The sequence below is a fragment of the Budorcas taxicolor genome, chromosome 3 (assembly GCF_023091745.1).
Source record: "Budorcas taxicolor isolate Tak-1 chromosome 3, Takin1.1, whole genome shotgun sequence".
In the NCBI taxonomy this organism is placed as follows: Eukaryota; Metazoa; Chordata; class Mammalia; order Artiodactyla; family Bovidae; genus Budorcas; species Budorcas taxicolor.
In genome coordinates this window covers 10,274,497-10,298,999 of record NC_068912.1, presented here as the reverse complement: position 1 = coordinate 10,298,999, position 24,503 = coordinate 10,274,497, and the positions used below count along the sequence as shown (strand labels likewise).

General features: G+C 54.7%; 2 protein-coding genes across 2 annotated transcripts; one reads left to right on the top strand and one right to left on the bottom strand.

The window, feature by feature from the left end:
- Positions 1-1,329: 1,329 nt before the first annotated feature.
- KCNJ9 (potassium inwardly rectifying channel subfamily J member 9) lies at positions 1,330-5,205 on the top strand. Its single transcript, XM_052637746.1, has 2 exons — positions 1,330-2,185; positions 4,838-5,205. The coding sequence occupies exons 1-2, from the start codon at positions 1,330-1,332 to the stop codon at positions 5,203-5,205; spliced, it is 1,224 nt and encodes a 407-aa protein (XP_052493706.1).
- A 3,245-nt stretch (positions 5,206-8,450) lies between these two features.
- IGSF8 (immunoglobulin superfamily member 8) lies at positions 8,451-15,369 on the bottom strand. The gene is made up of 7 exons (XM_052637628.1): positions 15,236-15,369; positions 11,873-12,250; positions 10,617-11,078; positions 9,910-10,317; positions 9,276-9,689; positions 8,816-8,946; positions 8,451-8,652 (listed from the first exon to the last, which is right to left on the bottom strand). Exons 1-6 carry the CDS (start codon positions 15,288-15,290, stop codon positions 8,831-8,833), a joined length of 1,833 nt encoding a protein of 610 aa, XP_052493588.1. The 5' UTR covers positions 15,291-15,369; the 3' UTR covers positions 8,451-8,652; positions 8,816-8,830.
- Positions 15,370-24,503: the final 9,134 nt, after the last annotated feature.

Here is a 24,503-nt window from a genome sequence, read left to right as displayed (position 1 = left end):
CAGGAAGAAGGGAAGGTTGAAAAGCCTTGAATCTTTATTCTTAATGTTTCCTTGTATGGGCCATACCTCCTAGGGGTCCCTAGATGCCTACGGAAGGACTCTGGGTCTCTCTCTCTCAGGGCAGATTGCAGTCCAGAGAGCTGCTCACAGGGAAGAATTTAAAGCAAAATCGGGTAGGCTTCTCTTGGAATGTGAGATCTGGGACATATGGAGGGGGGGCTGTTGTGAGGATAGTCAAGGGAGGTGGGAGGCTGGGGCGGGGAGAGAGCTGAAGGGAGGAGAGAGGTAAATGCGGGTGCTTCGATCACTTATCTGAGTTAAAGGCTCATTAACTCAGGCTCCTACTCTGAGTTAAAGAGTAGGTTGCTAGAAGGTTACAAGCCTAATCCTGATGACCTTTGTGCTTCTTTTACCCTGGCTGTCCGTGTTGATCTCACATCCTCCGACCCTCCTGCCCATTTGCAGGCTGTCTCCACTGTGGAAATAACCCAGGGAAAATGGGGCTAACACTACAGCTGCAATGACCAGCGTCAGTCCTCAGGGAGAATTCTCAGTGGGAATTTCCTAAGGTGGGAATGTTCAACCTTTGCCCACTGGAGATTTTTCACTCACTTTCCACCACTTTCACTTCTCCTTTGTAAGCTTCTTGAGAGGAAGAAGGTGTGCGGGGAGGGGAGGTGGGGATAGAGTAAGCAAGGTCCAAAAAGGGAGAAATGGGAAAGACTTTCTGTGTCAGTCTCCTGGTGAATGGTAAAACAGCCTGGTTAGCCGGCAGGCTGAAGGCGGAGATCAGGGATAAGGGGACTGCCTGACTTTAGCCTGGGTGGGGTGGAAGCGGGAGACCTTTGGGCAGGGAGGGCTCTGCACTGGCGAGATAGATGAACCACCACCTGCTTTCAAGAAGCTCACAGTGCACAGATCTCAGGAAACTCCCTTCTTGCCCAGGGCCTTCTGCCTGGGGGTGGCCGTGAGGTGCTGCACAGCCCAGTTAGAGGCAGTGGGACCGAGATCTCTGTTACCACGCCCCGCCCTTTCCTTCTAAAATAATCAGTCGTGCAGAGTGCGATCCAGTTCATACACCCTATCCCACTGGATCCTCATGATTTTGTGAGCTGCGGGTGGGGCCAGCTAGGGCTGTGTGTATCGTTCCCATTCTACCGATGCGGCAAGCCGTGGCAGCAGGGGACTCGCACAGGGCCACCCGGCCCCTGCGCGCAGGCCCGGACGTCTCGGCCTCTCCAGCGGGTCGGCTAATACAGCCCACCTCTCAGCCCCTCCAGGCCCCGCGCCGCCGCCCGGGCAGTGACCTCGCCGCCCGCGGCCACGGCCATGGCCATGGCGCAGGAGAACGCCGCCTTCTCGCCCGGCCCGGAGGAGCCGCCGCGGCGCCGCGGCCGCCAGCGCTACGTGGAAAAGGACGGGCGCTGCAACGTGCAGCAGGGCAACGTGCGCGAGACGTACCGCTACCTGACCGACCTGTTCACCACGCTCGTGGACCTGCAGTGGCGCCTGAGCCTGCTCTTCTTCGTGCTGGCCTACGCGCTCACCTGGCTCTTCTTCGGCGCCATCTGGTGGCTGATCGCCTACGGCCGCGGCGACCTGGAGCACCTGGAGGACACGGCGTGGACCCCGTGCGTCAACAACCTCAACGGCTTCGTGGCCGCCTTCCTCTTCTCCATCGAGACGGAGACCACCATCGGCTACGGGCACCGCGTCATCACCGACCAGTGCCCCGAGGGCATCGTGCTGCTGCTGCTGCAGGCCATCCTGGGCTCCATGGTGAACGCCTTCATGGTGGGCTGCATGTTCGTCAAGATCTCGCAGCCCAACAAGCGCGCCGCCACGCTCGTCTTCTCCTCGCACGCCGTGGTGTCGCTGCGCGACGGGCGCCTCTGCCTCATGTTCCGGGTGGGCGACCTGCGATCTTCGCACATCGTCGAGGCCTCCATCCGCGCCAAGCTCATCCGCTCGCGCCAGACGCTGGAGGGCGAGTTCATCCCGCTGCACCAGACCGACCTCAGCGTGGGCTTCGACACGGGCGACGACCGCCTCTTCCTCGTCTCGCCCCTGGTCATCAGCCACGAGATCGACGCCGCCAGTCCCTTCTGGGAGGCGTCGCGCCGCGCCCTCGAGAGGGACGACTTCGAGATCGTGGTCATCCTCGAGGGCATGGTGGAAGCCACGGGTGCGGGCAGACCCGAGGAGGAGGAGCAGGGGAGGCGAGCGGGCGCGCGGGGAACCGGACCTAGAGGAGCCAGGGCGGGCGAAGCGGGGGGGGTGAGGCGGGATGGAGGGGCTGGCAGAGGATGAGAGAGGCTGAGGTGAGACTCGGGACCTGGGTTGGGAGAGGTGTGTGAACAGAGTGATTCCCCAGAGGGCCGAGAAAAAGCAGGAATCCTGCGAAGTAGCCTGGCCGGGTCCCTGGCTCAGAAGTGGAAATAGGGCAGAGTAAGGACAGTAGCCAACCCAGTGCTTACTCCGTGCCCTGCACGGTTCCAAAGCACTTTACCCCTCTGAGCTCATTTAATCCAGGCCCCATGAAGGACACCGCTGAGGTTATTTCTCATTTGGGGGCTCATTTTTCAGGGAGCAGAATGCCCCAGTGAGAAGTTAAGTTGTCCACAGTCATAGGCTAAATAAGCAGTGGACACAGGCCGTCTGGCTTCAGTGTTTAGGGTGCAGAGTAGGAGGAAAGGTTTAGGTTTACAGTCTTTCTCAGTACTGAGATGTCCAGGCTTCTGGAATTTGATGGTGAGGGTTTTTCCATGACCTGAATTATTCCTAGCCTGGACCTTAAGGAGAGGTTGATAGCTGCTCGCAGCTCTACCTAGGTTTCCCAATCCATCAAAAGGCTCAGTTTCCATTGACAAAGGAAACAGATGACCTGAACATTTCGAGCCCCTTTCCAGAAGGAATTGGCAATGTACCTGTAATGTCAGAACTTCCAACTCAGGCCCCCACAGTGAAAGGTTTGGGAGCAAGTAGGACAAGACCAGCGTAGCAGGACCAGCAAATGAGTCCTTTGATACTTGACATCCAGAAGAGGGAGAGAGTACTTCCCTGGCAGTTCAGCGGTTGAGACTCAGCTGCCAGTGCAGGAGGTGGGGCTGGATCCCTGGTCCAGGGACTAAGATCCTGTGTGCTTTGGCGGGGCCCAAAACATTTTTTTTTTTTTTAATGAGGATAGAAATGGGAGAAGATTGCAAGTGGATAACCAAAGGCCCACCAGGTGGCCCTGTGGCTCCTGCCTGTGTTGTCCCCTGCTGGCTTATCCTAGGTTGGTGCCAGCAAACACGCTTCACTCTGAGGCTGTACCACTGTCTGCCTCAGTGTTCCTCACTCCTTCCCCCACATCGTACCCCCCCCTCCCCGTTCCCTTCGCTTCCCCCACTCACCCTGTTTCCTTTCCTCTCATCTCACCAGCTGGCACTCTTCCTGGTACCTGGGAAATCGCTGCCCAATCCTCTTCTCATGTACCGCCAGCCCCTCACCCTCTTCCTCGAGCCCCCTCTCTCCAGGGTCACTTTTGCTTCCTCTGCCCCTCCTCTCATGGACATTCCCTCTGCCAGCCAAAGGAACAGAGAATGCCAACGTCCCCACACTGGCTCGAGGTGGGGCTTTCAGTGCTAAGAGCCGATCTCTGATCAGCTAGTGTTCCTGCTTCTGTTCCCCTTTGTTCAAAGGTAGATATGAGCTGAGGGGGATGTGAGAGACCCCAAGTAGAGGAGAAGCATTTGCCGCAGTGGCTGTGGCCACCCCACAGGGGAAACAGGACACACGGCCATGGCAAGGAGTACGGGGGAAGGGTAGGTGAAGGAGAGAGGGAGGGGAGCTTGTCGGATTTTTCTAGAGAGACAAAGTTGGAAAGCATGGTATTTTGGGTGAGAGAGTCAGTATCCAAAATGCTTCTGAAAAGCAAGTATAATGAGCCAAAAACCCAACAAGATGACATTTAAAAGGAATAAATATAAAGTTCTAGATTTAGGCTTTAAAAAAATCACTTATGTAAGCACAGCATGGAAGAGCTCTGGTGAAAAAAGAACTGGGGGTTTTAGTTGGCCACAGGCAATGTGATGCCGCTTCCCAAAATGTTTATATAATGTGATCTTGGGCCCTATTAGCTAAAGAATCATGGGCAGTAGGAGAGGCAGAGAGCCCTCTCTTATGCATGTATCAGGCCACGGTTGGAGTATTTATCACATCCAAAGTGCTTAAAGCATCCTTTGGCCATTCTGGTTTGCAGTCAAGAAAGTAAAATTTTTGGAAGCCAGGTCACAGGAATGGTGAAGGGAGACAGATATTCAGTCTGAAAGAGAGAAGACATGATGAAACCAGAGACTCCTGCTTCCAGTTACTTAAAGGGGTATCATAAAGCAGAGGAATGAGACTAAGGGAAGCAGATTTTGGCTCTGTATAAAGAACAACTCAAATAGTAGCGCTATTACACAAAAGAGGGGATTCCTTGTGAGGTGGTGAGTTCTTAATCCTAGGAGGTAATCAAGTGCACGCTAAATGCACATTATTGGGAATGCTCCAGTGGGGTACCCTGTATGGAGAGGCAAGTTGGACTAGATCCCCAAGGTCAGTCTCAAGGTTAAACTTGTCTGATTGGCATCTCCAATGGAGGGGAAGGGAGAATGTGGGCCAGAGAGGAAGAGTTGGGATAAATGGAGGAGAGGAGGGGTACAAAAATTGGGAAGGAAGAGAAACTGGACCAAAGGGGGTTGCGGGCCCTTGAGGAGGGCTACAGGCAAGAGTTTTAGGAATAGGGTTGTGGAATGACACAGGAGAGGTAAGGCTCTGCTGGGATCCCCTTGACCTATGCCCCTCCCCCCAGGAATGACATGCCAAGCTCGGAGCTCCTACCTGGTGGATGAGGTGCTATGGGGCCACCGCTTCACCTCAGTGCTGACCCTGGAGGATGGCTTCTATGAAGTAGACTATGCCAGCTTCCACGAGACCTTTGAGGTGCCCACACCTTCATGCAGCGCCCGGGAGCTGGCCGAGGCCGCGGCCCGACTGGACGCCCATCTCTACTGGTCCATCCCCAGCCGGCTGGACGAGAAGGTGGAGGAGGAGGGGGCTGGAGAGGGAGCTGGAGAGGAGGCGGGAGACGAGGCGGGAGAGGGGGCGGGCGAAGGGGCTGGGGTTGACAAAGAGCAGAATGGCTGCCTGCCACCCCCAGAGAGTGAGTCCAAGGTATGACCAGATTCCTCCAGACCCCTGTGGCAGGGCCAGACACCGGTACCTGGGCAGCTGAATGTCGTAGGTGGAGAAGGAGTCCGGCAAAGTCCCTATGAATGCACCAAAGCTGGAGAGCCCCCTCAGAATCTCGGGTCTGGGATCCAACTTGGACAGGAGAGATCGTGATTTCAGGAGAATGGAGGGTGGGGATGGGTGAACTTACCCAGCCTGTCTGTGTTTGACCTTCCTGTCTGTTCATGGGTGGATATGTGGACAGAAGGATGGGCCTGTGTGAGCCGGATGAGAAGATGGAAGCAGAGAGAGACAGCCAGTAGATAGATAAATGGGCTGACAAGCTGGTGGAGCGCTCAGGCTGCCGCTAACTCACAGAGAATCTTTGTGCAAATTCTAAAAAGGCACCCTTTTCCTCTAGACTGACACCACCCTAAACCAGGGTGCACGGCTTGGGGAGCAGATGTGGGCTGCATTTTAGTCTCCACTCTCCTCCTCAGCCAGCCTCCCCGAGTATGGCCCATCTGTCTCACTGGACGCAGCAGCCCGAGCTAGCCCAGGGCAGAGAAAGCTGGAAGGAGGCAGGCAAAGAGGGAGAGGCTGTCCTCCCACCTCCACCCCCACCACCGTGACAGGCTGGGGGCAGGCTGAGAGGCTGTGGGGGCAGCTCAGTAGGGTGTGAAGGACCTCGTCCATGATGCAGGGAAACCAGCTGTAGGGGAGATGCCAGAGCTGGGCCCTAGGGCCCTGGGGCTGGGCCTGGGCAAGGCAAGCTGAGGACGACCATCTTCTAACAGAGGAGAGAGACCTCAGAAGTGCCACTGCAGAGGCGGGAGGAGAGAGCAGGGTTGTGAAGAGAGGAACCAGGGGAGACACGGAGCTCGTGAGTTCACTAGAGCTGGGACACGGGGCCCTTGGGAAACAAGACTCAGTCTTGGGGTACAGTGAGAGGGAGTCATTCACGTGGCTCACTGGGTGCCAGCTGGGTCCGGAGCGCTGACCCGGGCATGTGTGCGGAAGATGGCCAGAGATCCGATTCCTATTCCAGGAATACAGCACACGCATGTGGGAAAGACAGGGACATATGCCTTTGGCAACTGTTTCAAACCAAGAACCTGGGCAATCTCTCTGAGTAGGGGTGGGAGTGCTCGGTGATCAGAAAGCCGAGGACTGAGTCAGACCTAGAGAGAGAGTGACTTGAGCCAGCAGTTGTGAACTGGGGTGGGCATCAGGGTCAACCTGGAGGGCTCGGGGACACAGATGGTTGAACAGCTCTCCCAGAGTTTTGGACACAGTAGGGCTGGGGCAGAGACCAAAACTCTGCATTTCTAACGCGTCAGGTCCTGATGCCAGAACAGGGACCACGCTTTGAGAAGCCCTCCCCGAAGCAGACTGGGGGTTCTGTCAGGAAATGGGCATCAAGCTGAGGAGGCGCTGAGGATCCTTGGGAAGGAGACTGAAATATAACGGGTGGAGAATTGTGGTGGGGGGAAAGGGGACCCTGAAACCCAGGCTGAACTCAGGGACTCACCTCTCAGTGAAAATAGGGTGGCGACAAGCTAGAGATGGGGTTTGGTGAAGATGAGTAGGCATAATAGATAGAGCAAAGCAGCTGGGAGGGCTTCGGTGGGGGTGGGGTCCTGGAGAAGCAATGGGAGCTGGAGGAGGAAGGGCATCAGTGACAGAGGATGGACTCCCACGTGGGACTTGATGTAGGCTCAAACGTGGGAGAAGGCTGAGAGAGAAGCGAGAGTCCAAATATCTGGATGTGGCTGTGCCCTGCCGTTTGCCCAGCTGGGACAGGAGCCCCTGGAGACATGTTCCCATGCCACGTGCATCCCCTTCCTGGCCTCATCCCAGTCACCAGCGAGGCCCTCCATCCCAGGATGATGAAGGGAGAGCACCAGCGAGTCAAGGAGGGGCAGAGACGGGGGAGCCTGGGGCTGGGAGAGACGTGTACACACGCACAAGCACACCGTCCCCAGCGGCGACCTCCAGCCCTTGGCCCTGGCCACATCCTACTCCCGAACTTTTAATAAAAGTCTGAACTCCTTGGGGGGGAGCACCCCACTGTGCTGCATTCCAGGCTGCGCAGCTGGGGTCCTATGAGACGCTGTAGCTCCTGGAAGCAGGAAGGAGCCATGCCAGCTCAGAGAGGACGTCTTTGCCTCAGATCAGGGTCATCTGGGCACCATCAGTCAAAGATGAGGTCCCTGCACCCTGGCATCAGTTGTTTGCAAAAAAAAAAAAAAATGTTTGGGGGTGGGATGGGGTGTGCTTTTGGTTCAATTTGCTGAGACGGCTGGAATTGGATAGACTCCTGTGGTAGTTCACCCACTGCAGAGAACTGAGGCTGGACGGGAGGCCTGAGACCCTGCCGCCCCTCTCCTCACGCTCAGCCACCTCTCAGGGCCCCGCTGTGTGCGGCGCAGGGAGTCTGGAGACCCGGGTTCGAGTCCTGACACTGCCACTACTTAGTTCTATGACTCTGGGCAAGTCGCGTCACTTCTCTGAGCCTCGGTTGCCCCATCTGTAAAAACAACACTTGGCAAACTGGTAATGCTCAATAAATGTTTAAATCACTGAGCTGAAAGAGATCAGAGAATCCTTAGGCAGAGACAAATTCCGGGAGCCCCAAGGGCACGGGAGGGGATGGGGGGCAGCCAGGAGGAGCAGGGGCTTTGTAGGGGCTCCTCTGAGTGCTGTCCGCCCGCCACCCGGGTGACTGTGTTCTGGGGCTTCCATTCTGCTGCTGTCAGACCGAATAATGAAGATCAGGAGGAAAAGGCTGAGGCCCCAGGGCCTGGGGGGAGGAGTCAGGTCCAAGATCAGCCTGATCAAGAGGCTGAGATTGTAGAGTAGCGCGGGAACTCAGAAAGGGGGCCGCTGGGCCCTGGAAGCCACTGCCCCGCAACCTGGGAGAAGTCTTGAGGCGAAGGCTTGCTCAGCTGGAACTCACCCCCCTTCCTCCCTTCCCGCCCCAAGCAAGAATCCCTACAGGAATCAGCTCTGCACTGACAGCTCGGACAGCAGATGGGACCCAGGTGTCCCTCCTGGGGTGGGTGGCATGGCCCACGGAGGCCAGATGGTGTTTGTAGGGGGAAGAGCGACCCAGGTTGTCCAGAAGAGGCCGTCAGCCCCCAGCAGCCTCCCTGCCACCTGTCCCAGCCCCCACGGCAGGGAAGACACAGCCAGCCCGGATTTTATAAAACAAGTTTATTCACATTTTAGAAAAACTGATTCTAGGACAGGGAACTGCCTCCCTTTGGGCTGGGTATGAGATCATGAACAGAAGGCCAGAGGGAGGAGCTTGGGAAGGAAGGCGTGGGGGATGGGGGGCCACGTCTCCCACTCTGGGTGGGAGTCGGTCAAATAAATTAAAGGAAGGGCAGGCAGAGGGAGAGGGTATTCAGACACCAGAGGCAGGCTTGCGGCTGGGCTGGAAGACAGTCACATCTGCAGGAACAGGAGAGCAGGCGGTGAGGGGGTTAGAGAGAGCGTGACTCCCTCCTGGCCCTTGCCAGGGTTCCGCAGAGCTGAGAGCGGCTGGGTAGGGCCAGGGAGGGAGCCGTTCATCTCGGGACTGGGGAAGACAGGGCTGGGGGTTCTCACCCCTCACCTGGGGTGCGAGGAATCACCGTTTCCGCAGCCTCTTCATGAAACAGCAGGTGATGGAGCCGAGGATGGTGGCTCCGATGACTAGCGCAACCCCCGCGCCCACCAGCAGGGGCACAAACAGAGTGTCCAGGGCTGGGCGAGAGAAGATGGCTCTGCTCAGCCTGGGGTGTCCCTGCTCTCCACCCACAGTCCCACCCGTCTGCCAGCACCTTCTGTCAAGCTGTCCACACCACTTCCCCCCCACACAGTCTTCTCCTGGCTCCCTGCCTTCTCTGCACTCAAGCCAGTACCCACCACCAGGACACTGGAGCAGCTGGGTGGCGAACGGCCGAAAGCTGGACTTTTGGAGGAGAAAGAGGGACCAGAGGGACAGCCAGTGGGAGGATCAGATGCAAAGAAGAGAACAAGAGCGGGGGATGGGGGGAGGCCTGAGCAAGGAGGAGAGGGTGGGCGTCACTCACCATGCGTGTATGGGTAGACTGTGACAGGCCCCGAGCGGGCACTGCCCGCCTGGTACCAGCTGTAGTCAGCGTGCTGCACCCAGGCGCTGGGGGCACAGTGGTACACGCCTTCGTCCTCAGGCCCCAAGCTGTGCAGTCTCAGCCGATGGCTTCGGGGCCCCACCAGCTCCACGCTGACGGGGCCTCCTCCAGGCCGGACCCCCAGCTCCGCCACACCGTCCTGGCCCACCCCGCCCACCAGTCGGGCAGGGGCAGAGCTCAGCTCCCCCTCCTCCGGCCGCTCCACCCACCAGCTGGCAGCGAGCCGCAGCCCAGGGGGGCCGCCCCGCACGGAGACGTTGCAGAGCAGGTTGGCAGTCTCCCCGCGGTACACTGCGCCTCCCGCCAGCCAGGCCACGGCCTCCAGCACCACACCTGCACAACGAAGGTCAGAGGTGAAAGGTCAGGGCACATGGGGTTAGGACCACTGTCCAAGCGAACCCCCAGAAATTCAGTGTTCCCACCACAATCTTAGAAGAGGAGTGTGAGGCTGAGACATGGAGGCAGCTGATGGAGAGGGAGAGGGGCCCAGAAATGGAAGGGAAAGGTTCTACAGACCCCGAAACCTGTCCAGGGTCCAGCCTGCCCCGCTCACCTTCTTCTCGGACGTGCACGGGGAGGGGCCGGGAGCGAGCACTGGCGGCTTCGCGAAGCCGGGCCCCAGACCCTCGGACGTAGGCCTTGGCTAGGCAGCGGTAGGTGCCCGCATCCCCAGGCCGGGCAGCCTCCAGCCGTAGCCGGTAAGTTCGGGAGGCCACCTTCTCCATGGCAATGTGCCGGCCCTCATAGCCAGGGCCCAGGCTGCCCACTCCCTCCGTGTCCAACTGGGCCACCAGGCGGCCGGGCCCAGGTGCCCCTGCGGGTGCCATCTCCCAGCCCACGGAGTACGCGGCATGACGGCCCGGCGGGGGCAAGGCCCCCGACACATTGCACAGCAGCTCCAAGGGCTCCCCTGGGCCGACCCGACGCTCACCAGGCCCTACTGTCACTGCCAGCTGGCTGGCTGAAACACAGGCAGGAAAGAGGTGTCAAGGAGCCAGGAGAGGGCACGGAGCACCTGTCCCCCCTTGACAAGAGGAAACTGCCCCCCATCTCTCCCACGCGGGGGCCCAACTCTCACCCTCAGCCACGGCCCTCCCATCTGCACACCCATATCTGAGCAGAGAAAACCCATCACGGGGACAGATGCTAACGGGAAGCAATGCTAACGAGACTGCTCACTCGAGGTCTCGGACCATGGTCCTCTAGTGTCCCTGAGATACTATGGCTCCCAGCTGGCACTGGGGGACCCCGGGCACTCACACAGTGTCTGAACATCCACGTGCGCCAGCACAGCCCTCTTCTCTGCTATCTGGGCCCAGCTGCCATCCGGATCCTGAATCCACTCAGTGGCAGTGCAGTGGTAGGTGCCTGCATCGTCCGCTTGGGCACCGCCCAGCACCATGCGGTACCGCTCGGACCCCTCCTTGCCCAGCCGCAGCTCCCCGGCTGCCAGTCGTGCGGCATAGGGAGCTCCAGCGTCCACTGCCAGGTCGGGCCGGAGCCCCACCACTTCCTGCAGAGTCGCTCGCCCCACAGGCACCTCGGGCACAGCCCGCCCAAAGGACACGGCCAGGTGTGTGTGCTTCTGCGTGCTCGTCCTCGCCAGGCAGCCCAGTGCCAGCTCCTGCCCCTCGTGCACTGTGAGGCGAGGGGGTGAAGTCGGGGCCTGGCGGCCTCGGGGCCCCGGGGGGCTAGCAGACACCTGCAGCGTGTCTGGAAGAACTAGAGAGAGCAGGTGGAGTGAGGGGGCGCTGTTGACCTGTGTGAGCTGTTTTCCACCTACAACTTATTTCCCTAAATAGACCGTGAGATCCTAGAAGGCAGAGACTTCGTGTTGTATCATTCCTTCTGTAACCCAGTGGTGCCAAGCACAGTGCTGGCACACAGCAGGCACTCGGTAAATACTTGCTGAGTTTCATAGAACCAGCTCATCGCCTACTCACCCTTGTTTGAGAGTGACCCCTGTTTGAAATACTCAGCTAAGTGGCTCTGTCTTCCTTCCCGGAAGACAAAGAACCTTAAGAGAGCAAGAATGTCACATGGTCTCCCTCTTCCTACCCTGCCTCTACTTTCCCCACTCCTCCCCCAGATCTGGATCCTGAAATCTCCAGGCATGGAGTCTGTTCACCCTAGGGGGCTCCCCTACCCTCCAGGGAATGGAAAGCTTCAGGACACTTCCCCGTCTCCCAGGAAGCCGCTTGATAGAGTAAGAGCTGTGCTGTGCTTAGTCATTCAGCTGTGTCTGACCCTGTGTGACCCCATGGACTGTAGCCTGCCAGGCTCCTCTGTCCATGAGGATTCTCCAGGCAAGAAGACTGGAGTCGGTTGCCATGCTCTCCTCAATAAGAGCTGTGGACTGGAATGAAGAGTTCTGGGTTAGAGTCCCAGGCCAGTCACTAATTTGCACAAAGTCAAATTAGGGGACCTCCTTGGACCTCAAGTCCCTCTTGAGTTGCAGCTGGCCCTGACTTCCTGCCTTTGGGAGAGAGTGGCCCCACCCGCTCAGGGCCCAGTACCTCTCAGTTCCACTTTGCCGCTGTAGCTGCCCAGGTAGCGGGCATCAGTGGAGGGTGTGTAGCATTCGTAAATGCCAGCATCCTGGGCCTGCAGGCGGGAGATCCTGAGCACCGCGGCATCGCCCTGCAGACGCTGCACCTGAACCTCGCCAGCTGCCACTCGGGGCCCAAAGATGGCGTAGGAGAACCGGGTGTCCCTGGTGCTGACAATGCCCAGGGCGGCCTCTGGGGCCTCGGGCCTGTACAGGAACCACTCGAAGTCCTGCTGGGCAGAGCCCTCGTAGCCACTGACATTGCAGGAGATGGAGATAGCAGTGCCAGCCACGCGGTACAGGGGCCCCTGAGGGACCAGCACTTCCCGGGCACAGCACCCAATTCCTACGGGGAAGGACGAAGTTAGGCACGCCTGGGTCCTCACTGCATTCCCCCGGCACCCGCATCATCCTTGCTGCCTGCTTGTGAAAGGAAAGGAAACCCGAGGGCACTCGGTGTACAGCTTGGGCCCCGTTCTGAGAACCAGGAAAGGATGCTGGGAGGCAAGACACCTGGGTCTCAAGGAGGTGGTGGGAGAGAGCCCGGTTAGCCTCGGAACGCAGAATCATCCCTGTTCCTGGCAGGCCAGAAGCAGAGCAGCTAAGTGCAGGAAGGGGTGTATCTGCTTTCTGATTTAACCATTCCTTGATTCCAGCTGCATCTCCCCTTGTTACCCCACTCTCCTGTCTGTGGACCAGGTGAGCCTTCTAGCTAAGGGATCCTGAGACCACATGTCCCCCTCCTTTATTTAAAAGGAGCTGGAAAAACTCTGATCAGAAGGGCTGGTTGGCCCAGCTGTGTCACCTGGGCCAGGGGACGCCAGACAATGGAGCCACTGGCCCGGGCAGGAGAGGGTACAGGCCCAGTCAGTTCTCACCACAGCATCCCTCCCCCCTCTCCAGCTGTGTCATGAGCTCACTGCTCCTCCGCCCCCTGGGGCTGCCGAGGCAGCTGAGGCTCATGGGGCAAGAACCAGCCTCTGCCCTGGGCTCTGGGGGCAGAGGCTCCCCTCCCCCACCAGTGCCTGCCAACCTTCCCCGAAGGCCCAGCTGACACACAATCCTCCCCCCACCCCCTAAACAAAAGCCTTAATTTGCATATAGTGTGCATTCATTTACATACCGCTCCCTTTCTGTAGGGAGGCTGTAACCACCACCACCCAGCCCCCTACCCGCCCTCACGGTTGTCCCCTCCCATCTTTCTCCCCTCAGAAAGGCCAAAACTCTTCTTCACCCCACCCTCACCCCTAGCCTGTCCTCAAAGGGTAGCCTTGTGGCCTTGGAGGGCTCAGCTTCTTCTTCTGTCTTTCCACAGCCCCAAATCACAGAATCTCAGGACGCAAGGAGGGCTGGGTCAACTCTCTACCTACATCTTACAGATGAGAAAGGTAAGGTATGAGAAGTAGAATGTCTTGGCCAAGTTCCTACTATCCTTGGCTGGCCTCCCCGTGCCCCGTAGAGGGACAAAGAGAGGCAATGGGAACACATAAGGGGAGGCCTGAGGGCAATGGCCTCACCAAGCAGAGCATCACTCCAGGAACAGACCCCAGCCTTTCTGCAGGGGCGGGAGGAAAACACCTAGTCTGTAGTCAGACTGTCCTCCAGAAGCCCTCCCCATAGCTCCGTCTTCTCCCTGCGGCTGAGTCATGGGGAGACCTCGTGGTTGCTCAGTTAGAGCACAGGCTAGGAGTCTGGAAGCCGAAGCTGAGTTCCAGCTCCATGCCCAACCCCAGCTGTACCGTGTGGACTAGCCCCATTCACACTACACTGGAGGAGAGCTAGGAGCTTCCACTTTGACAGGGAGACAGCCTGTGACTCAGAAGGGCCCTGCCTCAGGGCATTTCATAATCAGCGTGACGGAGCTGGCCTAGGGGCAGACTCTGCTCAGGAGGGCCCCCTCCCATCTTCCTGGCTCCACAACTGCTGATGCTTGGAGATCCCCATGGGAAAGTCACCCTCACCGCCTTGCGAAACCAGCTGCCAGGCAGCTCTCTCCAGTGCCCCTCCTGTGGGTTAGCAGAGAAGGAAAGGAGAGCAAAGAGACCTGCTTCGGGTCTCTGGTGTGGGTTCAAATCCAAGCCCCAACACTCACTCAGTGTGTTCTCTGGGGCAAGTTATTTCATTTTCCTCACCTTCAAAGTAACAGTAAGTGCCCACATCCAGGACACTCAGATCCCACAGACTCTCTTATCTCTCTGCGCCACACTTACCCTGGGCTCCTCTCTGCGCCACGCTGCCCACTGGGGAAAAGAGGCCCAGTGCTAGGTAACCAGGGCCCACAGCTCCCTGCTCTGTATGGCCCCGCCTAGGGCCCCAAGGAGAGGACTCATTCTAGTCCCACAGGGCCCCGGGACCTATGCAGTACAGGGAGGCCGCTTGGCTCTGAGATGGAGCGCTGGTCTAGAAACAGGCGGCTAGGGCTACGTCAGCCTCTGCCTTAACTATGGCAGCTCCGAATCCGGGCACCAAAGCCACCCCCTCGCCGCCCTCTGTTCTGATTTCAAGGGTTGCAGTCTCCTGAGTCTGTGTAGGCAGCCACCGTCCCATCCTCATCCCCAGGCCAGCCCTACAGGGAGCCCTCCAGTCCACACCCAGAACATTCCCACTGTCACTGCCCTCATGCAGCCTTGCAGCAATGGCTCAGACGGCCCACCGTGAACACCCACCACAACAGACACGGGGTGCTTGGGGATCTCAGCATCAGTCTCCAGGGAGCCTGGTTTCTCCTGAGGCAGGGAGGCAGGGACTAAGGGGGTGTGACAGCTGGTGGGAGGCTACAGAGACAAGTGCTATCTGAGAGACCCAACCCAGGATGAGGCTGACGCGTCAGATAATGAAGTTGGAGAGGGGGATGCAATTAGGGGAGACTTACTTCCAAAGATGTGGGCAGAACGGGCCCCTGGGCCTCCAGCCAACTCGGGCGATTATGAAGATGGCCAGGCACTGCCCACGCAGGGCAAGTACCTAAGGCCCGGCCTGAAGCTGAGTGTGAGGCAGACAGGAGTCGCAGCGCCCCCGGGACCTGAGTGTGTCAGCAGGGAAGCAGGACCCGGCCCCCGGAGGCCTGGCGGTCCCTGGGGATCGCACTTTGGTGGGTCCAAACTGTGTCCCAGCCTAGGGCCTAGAACTGGGGCGCCTCATCCCCCCCGCAAGACTGGCTAGGCCGGCGGCCACAGAGGGAAGCTGGACGCCAGGCCCGGGAAGGCTGGAGGCGCCGCTGAGGGAGAAGGGGCTACCAGGGGCTCCGAAATGCTGGGGAGACGACAGGGCTGAACGGATAGCAGGCACCTGCCGGGCGGGGCTGGGAGCCGGGGCGGGGGGCCGGGCTTACCCAGCATTAACAGCAGCAGCGGCGGCGGCGGCAACTTGGGACCGAGGGCGCCCATCCTGCACAGCCGGCTCTAGGAAGGCTCTGGGGGACGGCGCGGGCTCTGGGTGACCAGGGGTTCGGGGGGCGCATGCCCGGGTGGGGGTCACGAAGCGGAGCTGCGAGGCGTGGGTGCGCGGAGCGGAGCTGAGCTAAGCGGGAGCTGCCAAGTCCCCGCCCTCTTCCCTCCTCCCTCTTCCCTCCTCCTCGCCACCTCCTGCTGCTTTCCCTCCCGCCTAGGCTACTAGGAAGACCGTTCCCGCCCCGCGTTGCCCCGACGCCTCCCAGCCTTGCCCAGGCCCCGCCCCGGCCCTGGGCTGCTGGCCCCAGTCTGGCCCCGCCCCGGTCCCCAACTCCGCCCCAACCCCTTCCGACCCTGGCCCCGCTCAGGTCCCCGGGTTTGTCCCGACAGGGTCCTGGACCTCGGCCCCGGCTCTGCCTGCCCCAGTCTCCGCCCCGACCTCAGCCTAGGCCCAGCCCGGGTGCGGCTCGGGTACTCGGCTCCGCCCAGACCCCGGCCCAGGCCCGCCCCCCTCAGCCCTAGCTCCGCCCCGACCCCGGTCCGCGGGCTGGAGGCACAGGAGCTTGGCCAAGTCCCCACAAGCTCCGCAGAGTGCACAGGTGCCCTGCACAGTCTTGTTTTTCTCCGAGAGTTAGATGCTAGGGCCCTGGGATGGGCGAAGTGACTGTGCCTTCGCATTTAGAACCTGGCTATTTGCTCTGGACCTCTAGGCCTCGCCGCAAATCCTGCTGAAACGGGAAAGGGCGGATCTAGACGTTGCGGAACTAGGAGGATCTGAGCTGAAGGGCTTTACCCGGCTCCACAGGGTCACTGAAGACCTGTTTGCCACCCCCTCGGGGCAGAACAAGAGGAAGAGAGTTAGGAGGCTGGGCCGTCTGGGTGCCGTCGCTTCCTGGCTGGCAATCCTGGTCAAGTTGCTTAACATCCTTCCACTTTTCTTGTTGGCAAATTGAAATGAATGACATCCACCCCAGAGGATTTTTGTGACAATTGAGATAATGTACAGAACGTGTCTGGCACAGAATACACTGCATAGGAGCTGCTGCTGCTGCTGCTGCTAAGTCGCTTCAGTCGTGTCCGACTCTGCGACCCCATGGACGGCACCCCACCAGGCTTCCCCGTCCCTGTGATTTTGCAGGCAAGAACACTGGAGTGGGTTGCCATTTCCTTCTCCAATGGATGAAAGTGAAAAGTGAAAGTGAAGTCGCTCAGTCGTGTCCGACTCTTCGCAACCCCCGTGGACTGCAGCCTACCAGGCTCCTGTGTCCATGGGATTTTCCAGGCAAAAGTACTGGAGTGGGGTGCCATTGCCTTCTCCGAAACAGGAGATGGGGGAGGGGTAAATTATTACAAACGTCTGCTGAGATTTAGTTCAGACCTAAAGAGGGGGTGATCCTGGGATTTAGGTGAAGGAGTCTCTAGTTCCAGTGAGAGACCAGGGTGGGGCCAGACCAGGAAAAGGGACAACCAGGCCTGCTAAGCTAAGGCTGTCAGAGTGGCCGTCCATGGGGGGGGTGACCCCAAAGCTCATCTAGCGCCTTCATCCTCAGAATTTCATCTGTTCCCACTCATTGCCCCCAACCCTTCCTTTCACTCCTTACTCCCTTTTACAGAGGAGGAAATGGAGGCCCAGAAAGAGGAAGTGGCACAGGCCAGACAACCTTCCTTGATTCTGTCTTCTCAGAGTCTGGCATAGAGTCTAGATCAGAAGAGGTGCTCAGCTGAAGCCACATTAGGAACCCTAGAGAGACTGGAGAAATTCTGAGACAGAATCCTGGGGACCACTGCGGGAACCAGAGGTCCAGCCCTCCCTCTCAATACTTCCAGTTCTGCCCCAAGAATAGGGCAGCAGGGTGCCTTTTCCTTCACACTTTATCATATCTACAGCCTGAGGTCTCCAGACTCATTTTATCTAAATGCATCCACAGGCCAGGCTGAATTATGTGAAAACTGAAATGTGTCGGAAAGCTTTTGGAGAAAAGCCACACTCCCTTTATTAGGGAGTGGAATGGACATGACGCCTTTCTGATGCTTGAGAGATGAGAGATGTTGCCAAACATCATTATCATCACAGATGCAATTTATGGGACGTGTTGATCTTAAAGATAACAAGGTCTTAAGCTACAAAAATGAGTTTATCCAGGAATAGCAGAGGAATTACAATTCAAGAGACACAAACTATGCCGAACCATAGGCATGTTGGAGAAGACAAAGAGAAGCTCAGCTTTCATAAGGAAGAGCTTTCATCTTAAGGAGGAAACGAGAGGGCAGATTTCTTTTTCATTTTCTGCAAGCGGTGAACAGCTTGTCATTGCTGAGTCAGAAGGAAACCATTTCTCCTGTTTGGGTGGGATCTGTAAGCTATAGTTATGTGCGTAAGAGCCGTCTCTTCATGGCTTCCTGACTCCATTTGGACTTAGGTGTCCCTTGTTCATTTTCACATTTTCCCCTTTTGATCAAAATATTTCCCTGAAAGTGTCTCATTGAGTCAACATTCTATTTGGTGCTTTGTTTTCTGCAGAGGTTGGACAGGCAACAGTTGCAAAATTTTTAAATTATACAAAGCAGAATTGAAAGTGGCTTTGTTTGTATGATGCTTTTAAATCATGACCCTAAAGTAGTCAACTGACAAATAGCAAGTATACTTCTTCCCAGTCTTGTATAGTTGAGTTTCTCCTTCTCCGGAGGCATTTATCCATGGGCAACAGGTGGTGTCTGCTAATGCCACCTTGTTTGGAGTCAAGGCTATTGACTGTCTACAACTACTTTAGCCAGGAATTCAAGTGATCATTGTTAGGTTGCAGAATCAGCTAGCTCTCTTAACATTAGGGAGAGATTTATATTCATATGCTCAATGGCATTTTGACCCAAGAGGGATAGGCTCTTGCTAAGGAGGTGGGCCCAGAGTCATGTATGGGCCACGTAGCTTCCACTTGAGATGCTTATGAAAGTTTAATGGGGAAAATCAGTAGGAAGCTTCAGATTTATTATAGATATTAAGAGGGGTGATTAAATATCCCCATAAACTCTGGCCTCCCATTTGCCAGCTGTGCAAATATTCACAGACTCATTGAGAGTTTCATTTACCACAGACAAAGCTAAAGGCCGGTGGTGCACATAAACTTATTAATAGTGCCACTAACTGGAATCTGTCAATTGGTCTTTTAGAGCCAAGCGTCAGTGTGTTTGGGGGATATTTAGGGAGAAACCATTCTGTTCTGTAGATTTCATCACTAAAGGCTGCAAAAAAAAGGGGGTTTATTTTGTTACAGCAATCAGACTTAAGATAATACTAGAGGGTCACCACTGTCATGGACATATTGAGGTTTCTGGTACAAATCTGACAATTAGAAAGTTTTTCCTCTTTGGCAATGAATTGGGAAGTATGGGTAAGAGCGCTGTCTTTCCAAGAAAGAGAGGGCAAAGATAAGGCAAGAAGTAACAGTAGGGGAAAGATGTACAGGCTGGTCATATTGGGAAAGCTGTTTCCTTCATCTGTTCAGTTCAGTTCAGTTCAGTCGCTCAGTCGTGTCCGACTCTTTGCAACCCCATGAATCACAGCACACCAGGCCTCCCTGTCCATCACCAACTCCTGGAGTTCACTCAGACTCACGTCCATCGAGTCAGTGATGCCATTCAGCCATCTCATCCTCTGTTGTCCCCTTTCCTCCTGCCCCCAATCCCTCCCAGTAATTCTTGGAAACCTTTACCTTTAGGTCACCAGTTGGGGTGTAGGTCCAGTCGGGGTTTGGTGCTTTCTTTAGATGTGACACACGGATCCAAGTGCCTATTCCTTGGGAGTTTCATGGCACAAGGGTTGGTTAACAGTACTTGATAGTGGCCTTTCCAATGGAGTTGAAGAGAGTCTTTCTAGAGATGTCTTTTCCAGTAGACAAATTCTCCAGATTGTAAAGTGTGATGCTTAAGGTCTTCATGCCCGAGGAGCATGCCATGATTGTTTTAATATATGGTTAAATATAGTTTGTGGGTTCCAAAAGGAGTTCAGAAGAACCAAATGGCAATGCTTTTGGCCAGGGGTCTCTACACATTTTTTCCTTTTTTTAAAAAAATTTTAAATTTATTTATTTATTATTGGCTGTGCTAGGACTTACATCATGAGAAACACTGGGCTGTTGAAGAAGCACAAGCTGGAATCAAGATTGCTGGCAGAAATATCAATAACCTCAGATATGCAGATGACACCACACTTACGGCAGAAAGTGAAGAGGAACTCAAAACCCTCTTGATGAAAGTGAAAGTGGAGAGTGAAAAGTTGGCTTAAAGCTCAACATTCAGAAAACGAAGATCATGGCATTTGGTCCCATCATTTCATGGGAAATAGATGGGGAAACAACGGAAACAGTGTCAGACTTTTGGGGGGGGGCTCCAAAATCACTGCAGATGGTGACTGCAGCCATGAAATTAAAAGACGCTTACTCCTTGGAAGAAAAGTTATGACCAACCTAGATAGCATATTGAAAAGCAGAGATGTAACTTTGCCAACAAAGGTCTGTCTAGTCAAGGCTATGGTTTTTCCAGTGGTCACGTATGGATGTGAGAGCTGGACTGTGAAGAAAGCTGAGCACCGAAGAATTGATGCTTTTGAACTGTGGTGTTGGAGAAGATTCTTGAGAGTCCCTTGGACTGCAAGGAGATCCAACCAGTCCATTCTAAAGGAGATCAGCCCTGGGATTTCTTTGGAAGGAATGATGCTAAAGCTGAAACTCCAATACTTTGGCCATCTCATGCAAAGAGTTGGCTCACTGGCAAAGACTCTGATGCTGGGAGGGATTGGGGGCAGGAGGAGAAGGGGACAACAGAGGATGAGATGGCTGGATGGTATGACTGACTCGATGGAGGTGAGTCTGAGTGAACTCCGGGAGTTGGTGATGGACAGGGAGGCCTGGCGTGCTGCGATTCACGGGGTTGCAAAGAGTCGGACACGACTGAGCGACTGAACTGACTGAACTGTGCTGGGACGTCATTGCTGCATGGGCTTTCTCTGCTTGTGGCACACAGGGGCTACTCTCTAGCTGCTGTACACGGGCTTCTCCTTGCAGTGGCTTCTTGTTGCAGAGCAAGGGCTCTAGGGTGTTCGGGCTCAGTAGTTGCTGTGGGTGGGCTCAGTAGTTGTGGCTCCCGGGCTCCAGAGCACAGGCTCAGTAGTTGTGGTGCACAGGCTCAGCTGCTTTGCAGAATGTGGGATCCTCCCAGGCCAGGGATCACACCCATGCCTCCTGCACTGGCAGGAGGGGAGCCAGCAGGGAAGCCCTCCTATTGGTTGGTTTTTGGCTGTGCTGGGTCTTCATTGCTGTGTGGGCTTCTCTCTAGTTCAGGGGCTACTCTAGTTGCGACGTGTGGGCTTCTCATTGCGATGTTTCTCTAGTTGCAGAGCGCTGGGGCGAGAGGGCTTCAATAGTTGTGGTGCGTGGGCTTAGTTGCTCCTCAGTATGTGGGATCTTCCCGGACCAGGGATCAAACCTGTGTCTCCTGCATTGGCAGGCAGTTTCTTTACCACTGAGCCACCAGGGAAGCCCTTCCTATTGGGTTTTGATGATGCCGTTGGTGCATTTGACTAGTCCTGAAGACTGGGGATGATAAGAGCAGTGAAAATGCTGCAGAACTGGTCTAACAGCACAGACTTCTTGTTGCACTTGACCAGTAAAGTGAGTTCCTCAGTACTATGAAGTTTGGGAGTGGTTCCCTCAGGTAGGAATGATCTTTTCCAACAGGATCTTAGCCACTGAGGAGTCAGAAGTTTATCTACATGGAAAAGCTTCAGTCCAGTAAGAAGACATGCAAACCATTGCCAAGACCTGTGAGCTTAGGGTAGCTGTGTATAATCCATTTGCCAAATCTCAGATGGTCCATCAGGCAATTTAAAGTGCCTAGAAGTAAAATAAATAAATAAATAAAATAAAAACAAATTAAAAAATAAAGTGCCTAGAAGCAGTGAGGACATATTTTTCCTGGATTGTATTTTAGGAATAAACATCAGCCCGGAATCCAACATCTTCCTATGCATTGCTGCATAATATTGCTCTGATATCATCTGCTAAGAATTCATTACTTGGGAAAGCAACATTAAAGCCTGCCTACTGGTGTTAAAATTCATAATATGTAACACTTTAAACAGCGTGTCGACCTGCTCCTTCAGTTTGTCATCAGTAGGCTGTTTAAGCATTTTTGATTCAATTTTTTCTTGACTTGTTAAAGTTTATTAGAGTACCCTACTACTTGAAATGGTTTAGCGTTCTGAAGCAGGGGCTGTTTAATAGTAGCTCCAGCAGAAATTCATTTCCAGTCTGGAGAAGGGTTGGGGAAAGCCCCTGTGATTTCTTAAGTCCCGTCACTGGAATATAGGAAGACACTGGAAAGATTGGTTGGGTGACTGAAGACTCCTGAAGTGTTTCGTTTATAGCAGTCTTTTTTTCAATGTCCTGGCTTCTTACAATAATGACAGGCCAAGAGGATTTTTACTTGAAGGCCTCCATCTGTTGAAGCTGGAGATTAAGGATTTTAATGGTCTTTTTCTTAATATAATCATCTAGGGTGCAGGCTAATCAGTTTGCCAATTTACGTCTGGAATAGACATGGTTTCCTGTTCTGTTCTGGTTCACTTCCCCAAGAGAGAAAGGTCCTGGTTTAGCCTATTGATGAACACAAAGTTGAAGGCTACCCAGATGGATTCAACATCCAGAGGTAGGTCAAAAATCTCAAAAACATTTGGTGTTGACTCTAAAGAGGGGCTTCCCTGGTAGCTCAGATGATAAAGAATCCTGCAATGCAGGAGACCTGACTTCGATCTCTGGGCAGGGAAGATCCCCTGGAGAAGGCAGTGGCAATCCACACTAGTATTCTTGCCTGGGAAATCCCATGGACAGAGGAGCTTGGTCTACTGTCGCTTGGAGCTACAATCCGTGGGATCGCAAAGAGCTGGACATGACTTAGCGACCAACACTTTCACAAAGATGTGCATAGATTCATTGGTTTCTGAGTGTCAGCCTGAGTCTTATTCCAATTAACAAGTTTGGGGGGGTGGTGCCAGGTGAAGTCGTCTAGCAACTGGTGAGTGTGATTCTATGAGGCAGGGGGTAGGTCTCTCGCTTGCAGTTCTAGAGCTTTTTCGGGGTTATTCCAATTAGCTGTGTTCATTTAGTGTTGGGCTTGGCCTTTGCCAACAAGCATGTGAACTAACTGGCATAAATCTGAGGAACCTGATTGGTAAGTCCGGATAACTGTATTAAATACCTCTGCAAAGTCTATAAGGATCTTCAGTAGCTCTAAGAAAATCCTTGACTATGGCTGTAGTTGGGCCTTAGTCTAGAAGACACGAGAAATTAGGGGCTTAGCATTGGGACCCTCAGAGGGACTGATTTTAAAACAGCAGGTTCTAAGAGGTTCCGATGAGGAGAAAGTAAGAAAGAGTGAGGCTTGGAGTAAAAGGGAAATTCAGTGAGAGGGTTGGAATGAGGATGTGGTGGGTACAAAGGAAGTGGGGTACATGCAGAAGAGGAAAAGGACGGAGTCTTCCAGGGCCTTTTAATCTTCCGGTAATGGTTTATTCACCTCAGTCAGTTTAGAAAGGTTATTTTGTAAAGCTTCAAGATGTCAGCTGAGGACTTTCCTGGTGATCCAGTGGTTAAGAATCCACCTGTCAATGCTGGGGACACAAGTTTGATCCCTGGTTGGGGAAGATCCCACATACTTTGGGGCAGCTAAGCCCATGCACCACAGCTACTGAGCCTGCGTGCCCTAGAGTCTGTGCTCTGCAACAAGCCAAACCACCGGAATGAGAAGCCTGTGCACCTGAACTAGAAAGGAGCCCCTGCTGGCCGCAGCTAGCCCCATGAGCTGCGACGAAGACCCAGTGCAGCCTAAATAAATAAATAAGGTGTCAACTGAGACAAGCATGCCCTTCCGTTTGCTGTATTTTGGAGCCACAATCCTCAAGTTTCGTCCTGAGAGAAACAAACTGGGGAGACTGAAGCTTCGCCATCATGGCTGTTGATTCTAAATTATCTTTGGTGAGGTCAGTCCATTAGATTAAAAATGCATACGCGGGGGGACCATAGTTTTTAAACACAGAAGGGGCCAGGGTCCCAAAGGAAGGGCCACCCTCAGAGTGTTTAGAGGACTGGGATCCCATAATCCTAATTTAAACGTTCAGGGGAAAAAAAGAGAGAAAAAGTACTCACCAAAAGGACAAAAAAACAGATCCTGAATGAAGTCAGAGAATTCAACCGTAAAGAGGGAGCTTAAATCTGAGAAGAAACTCGTGAACCACAAGGAATAAGGCAGCTCATAGGAGCAGAGAGCACGCTGTTCTAGGGGGCTCATCTCCTTTGGGTCCCTTAATGGTCACTGTGAAATGTTGACCTTAAAAATGAAACATCAAAAGTGTGTTAGTTGCTCAGCCGTATCAGACTCTTTGCAACCCTGTGGACTGTAGCCTGTCAGGCTCCTGTGTCCATGGAATTCTCCAGGCAAGAATACTGGAGTGGGTTGCCATTTCCTTCCCCACGAAACAACAAGGTCTTAAGCTAATCAAATTAACTTTATCCATGAATAGCACAGGAATTGCAGTTCAGGTCATGCAAACTATGATGAACCGCAGGCAAACCCAAAAAGACAAAGGGAAACTTAAGTTTTACTAGGTTTTAGGAAGAAATGGAGGGCTTTGCAGGTGGCTCAGTGGATAAAGAATCCAGCCACAGTGCAGGAGATGCGTGAGACTTAAGTTCGATCCCTGGGTCTGGGTCGGGAAGATCCCCTGGAGGAGGATGTAGCAACCCACTCCAGTATTCTTGCTTGGAGAATCCCATGGACAGAGGAGTCTGGCAAGTTATGGTCCATAGGCTTGCAAAGAGCTGGACATGGACGCGACTGAGCATGCACACACACAGGAAGAAATCAAAGGGGAGGAAGAGGCTGTGGGCAGGGAATTTTTATTGGCTCCAAGCAGTGGACAGCTTGTTGCTGAGTCAAAAGGAAGACTTCCTTCTTGGTTCTGGAATCTGTAAGCTGTGGTGAGCAATGAATGCGTGAGAGCTTTCCCTTCATGGCATCCCAGTTCCATTCTGATTCAGGTTTCCTTTGCTCATTTTCACAGATGCCTGCACACTAAGGCCCTTTTGGATATTACCTACAGCCTTTATAGTATGTTGTGGCAGATGGTATCATTTAACAGATGAGAAACCTGAGGTCCAG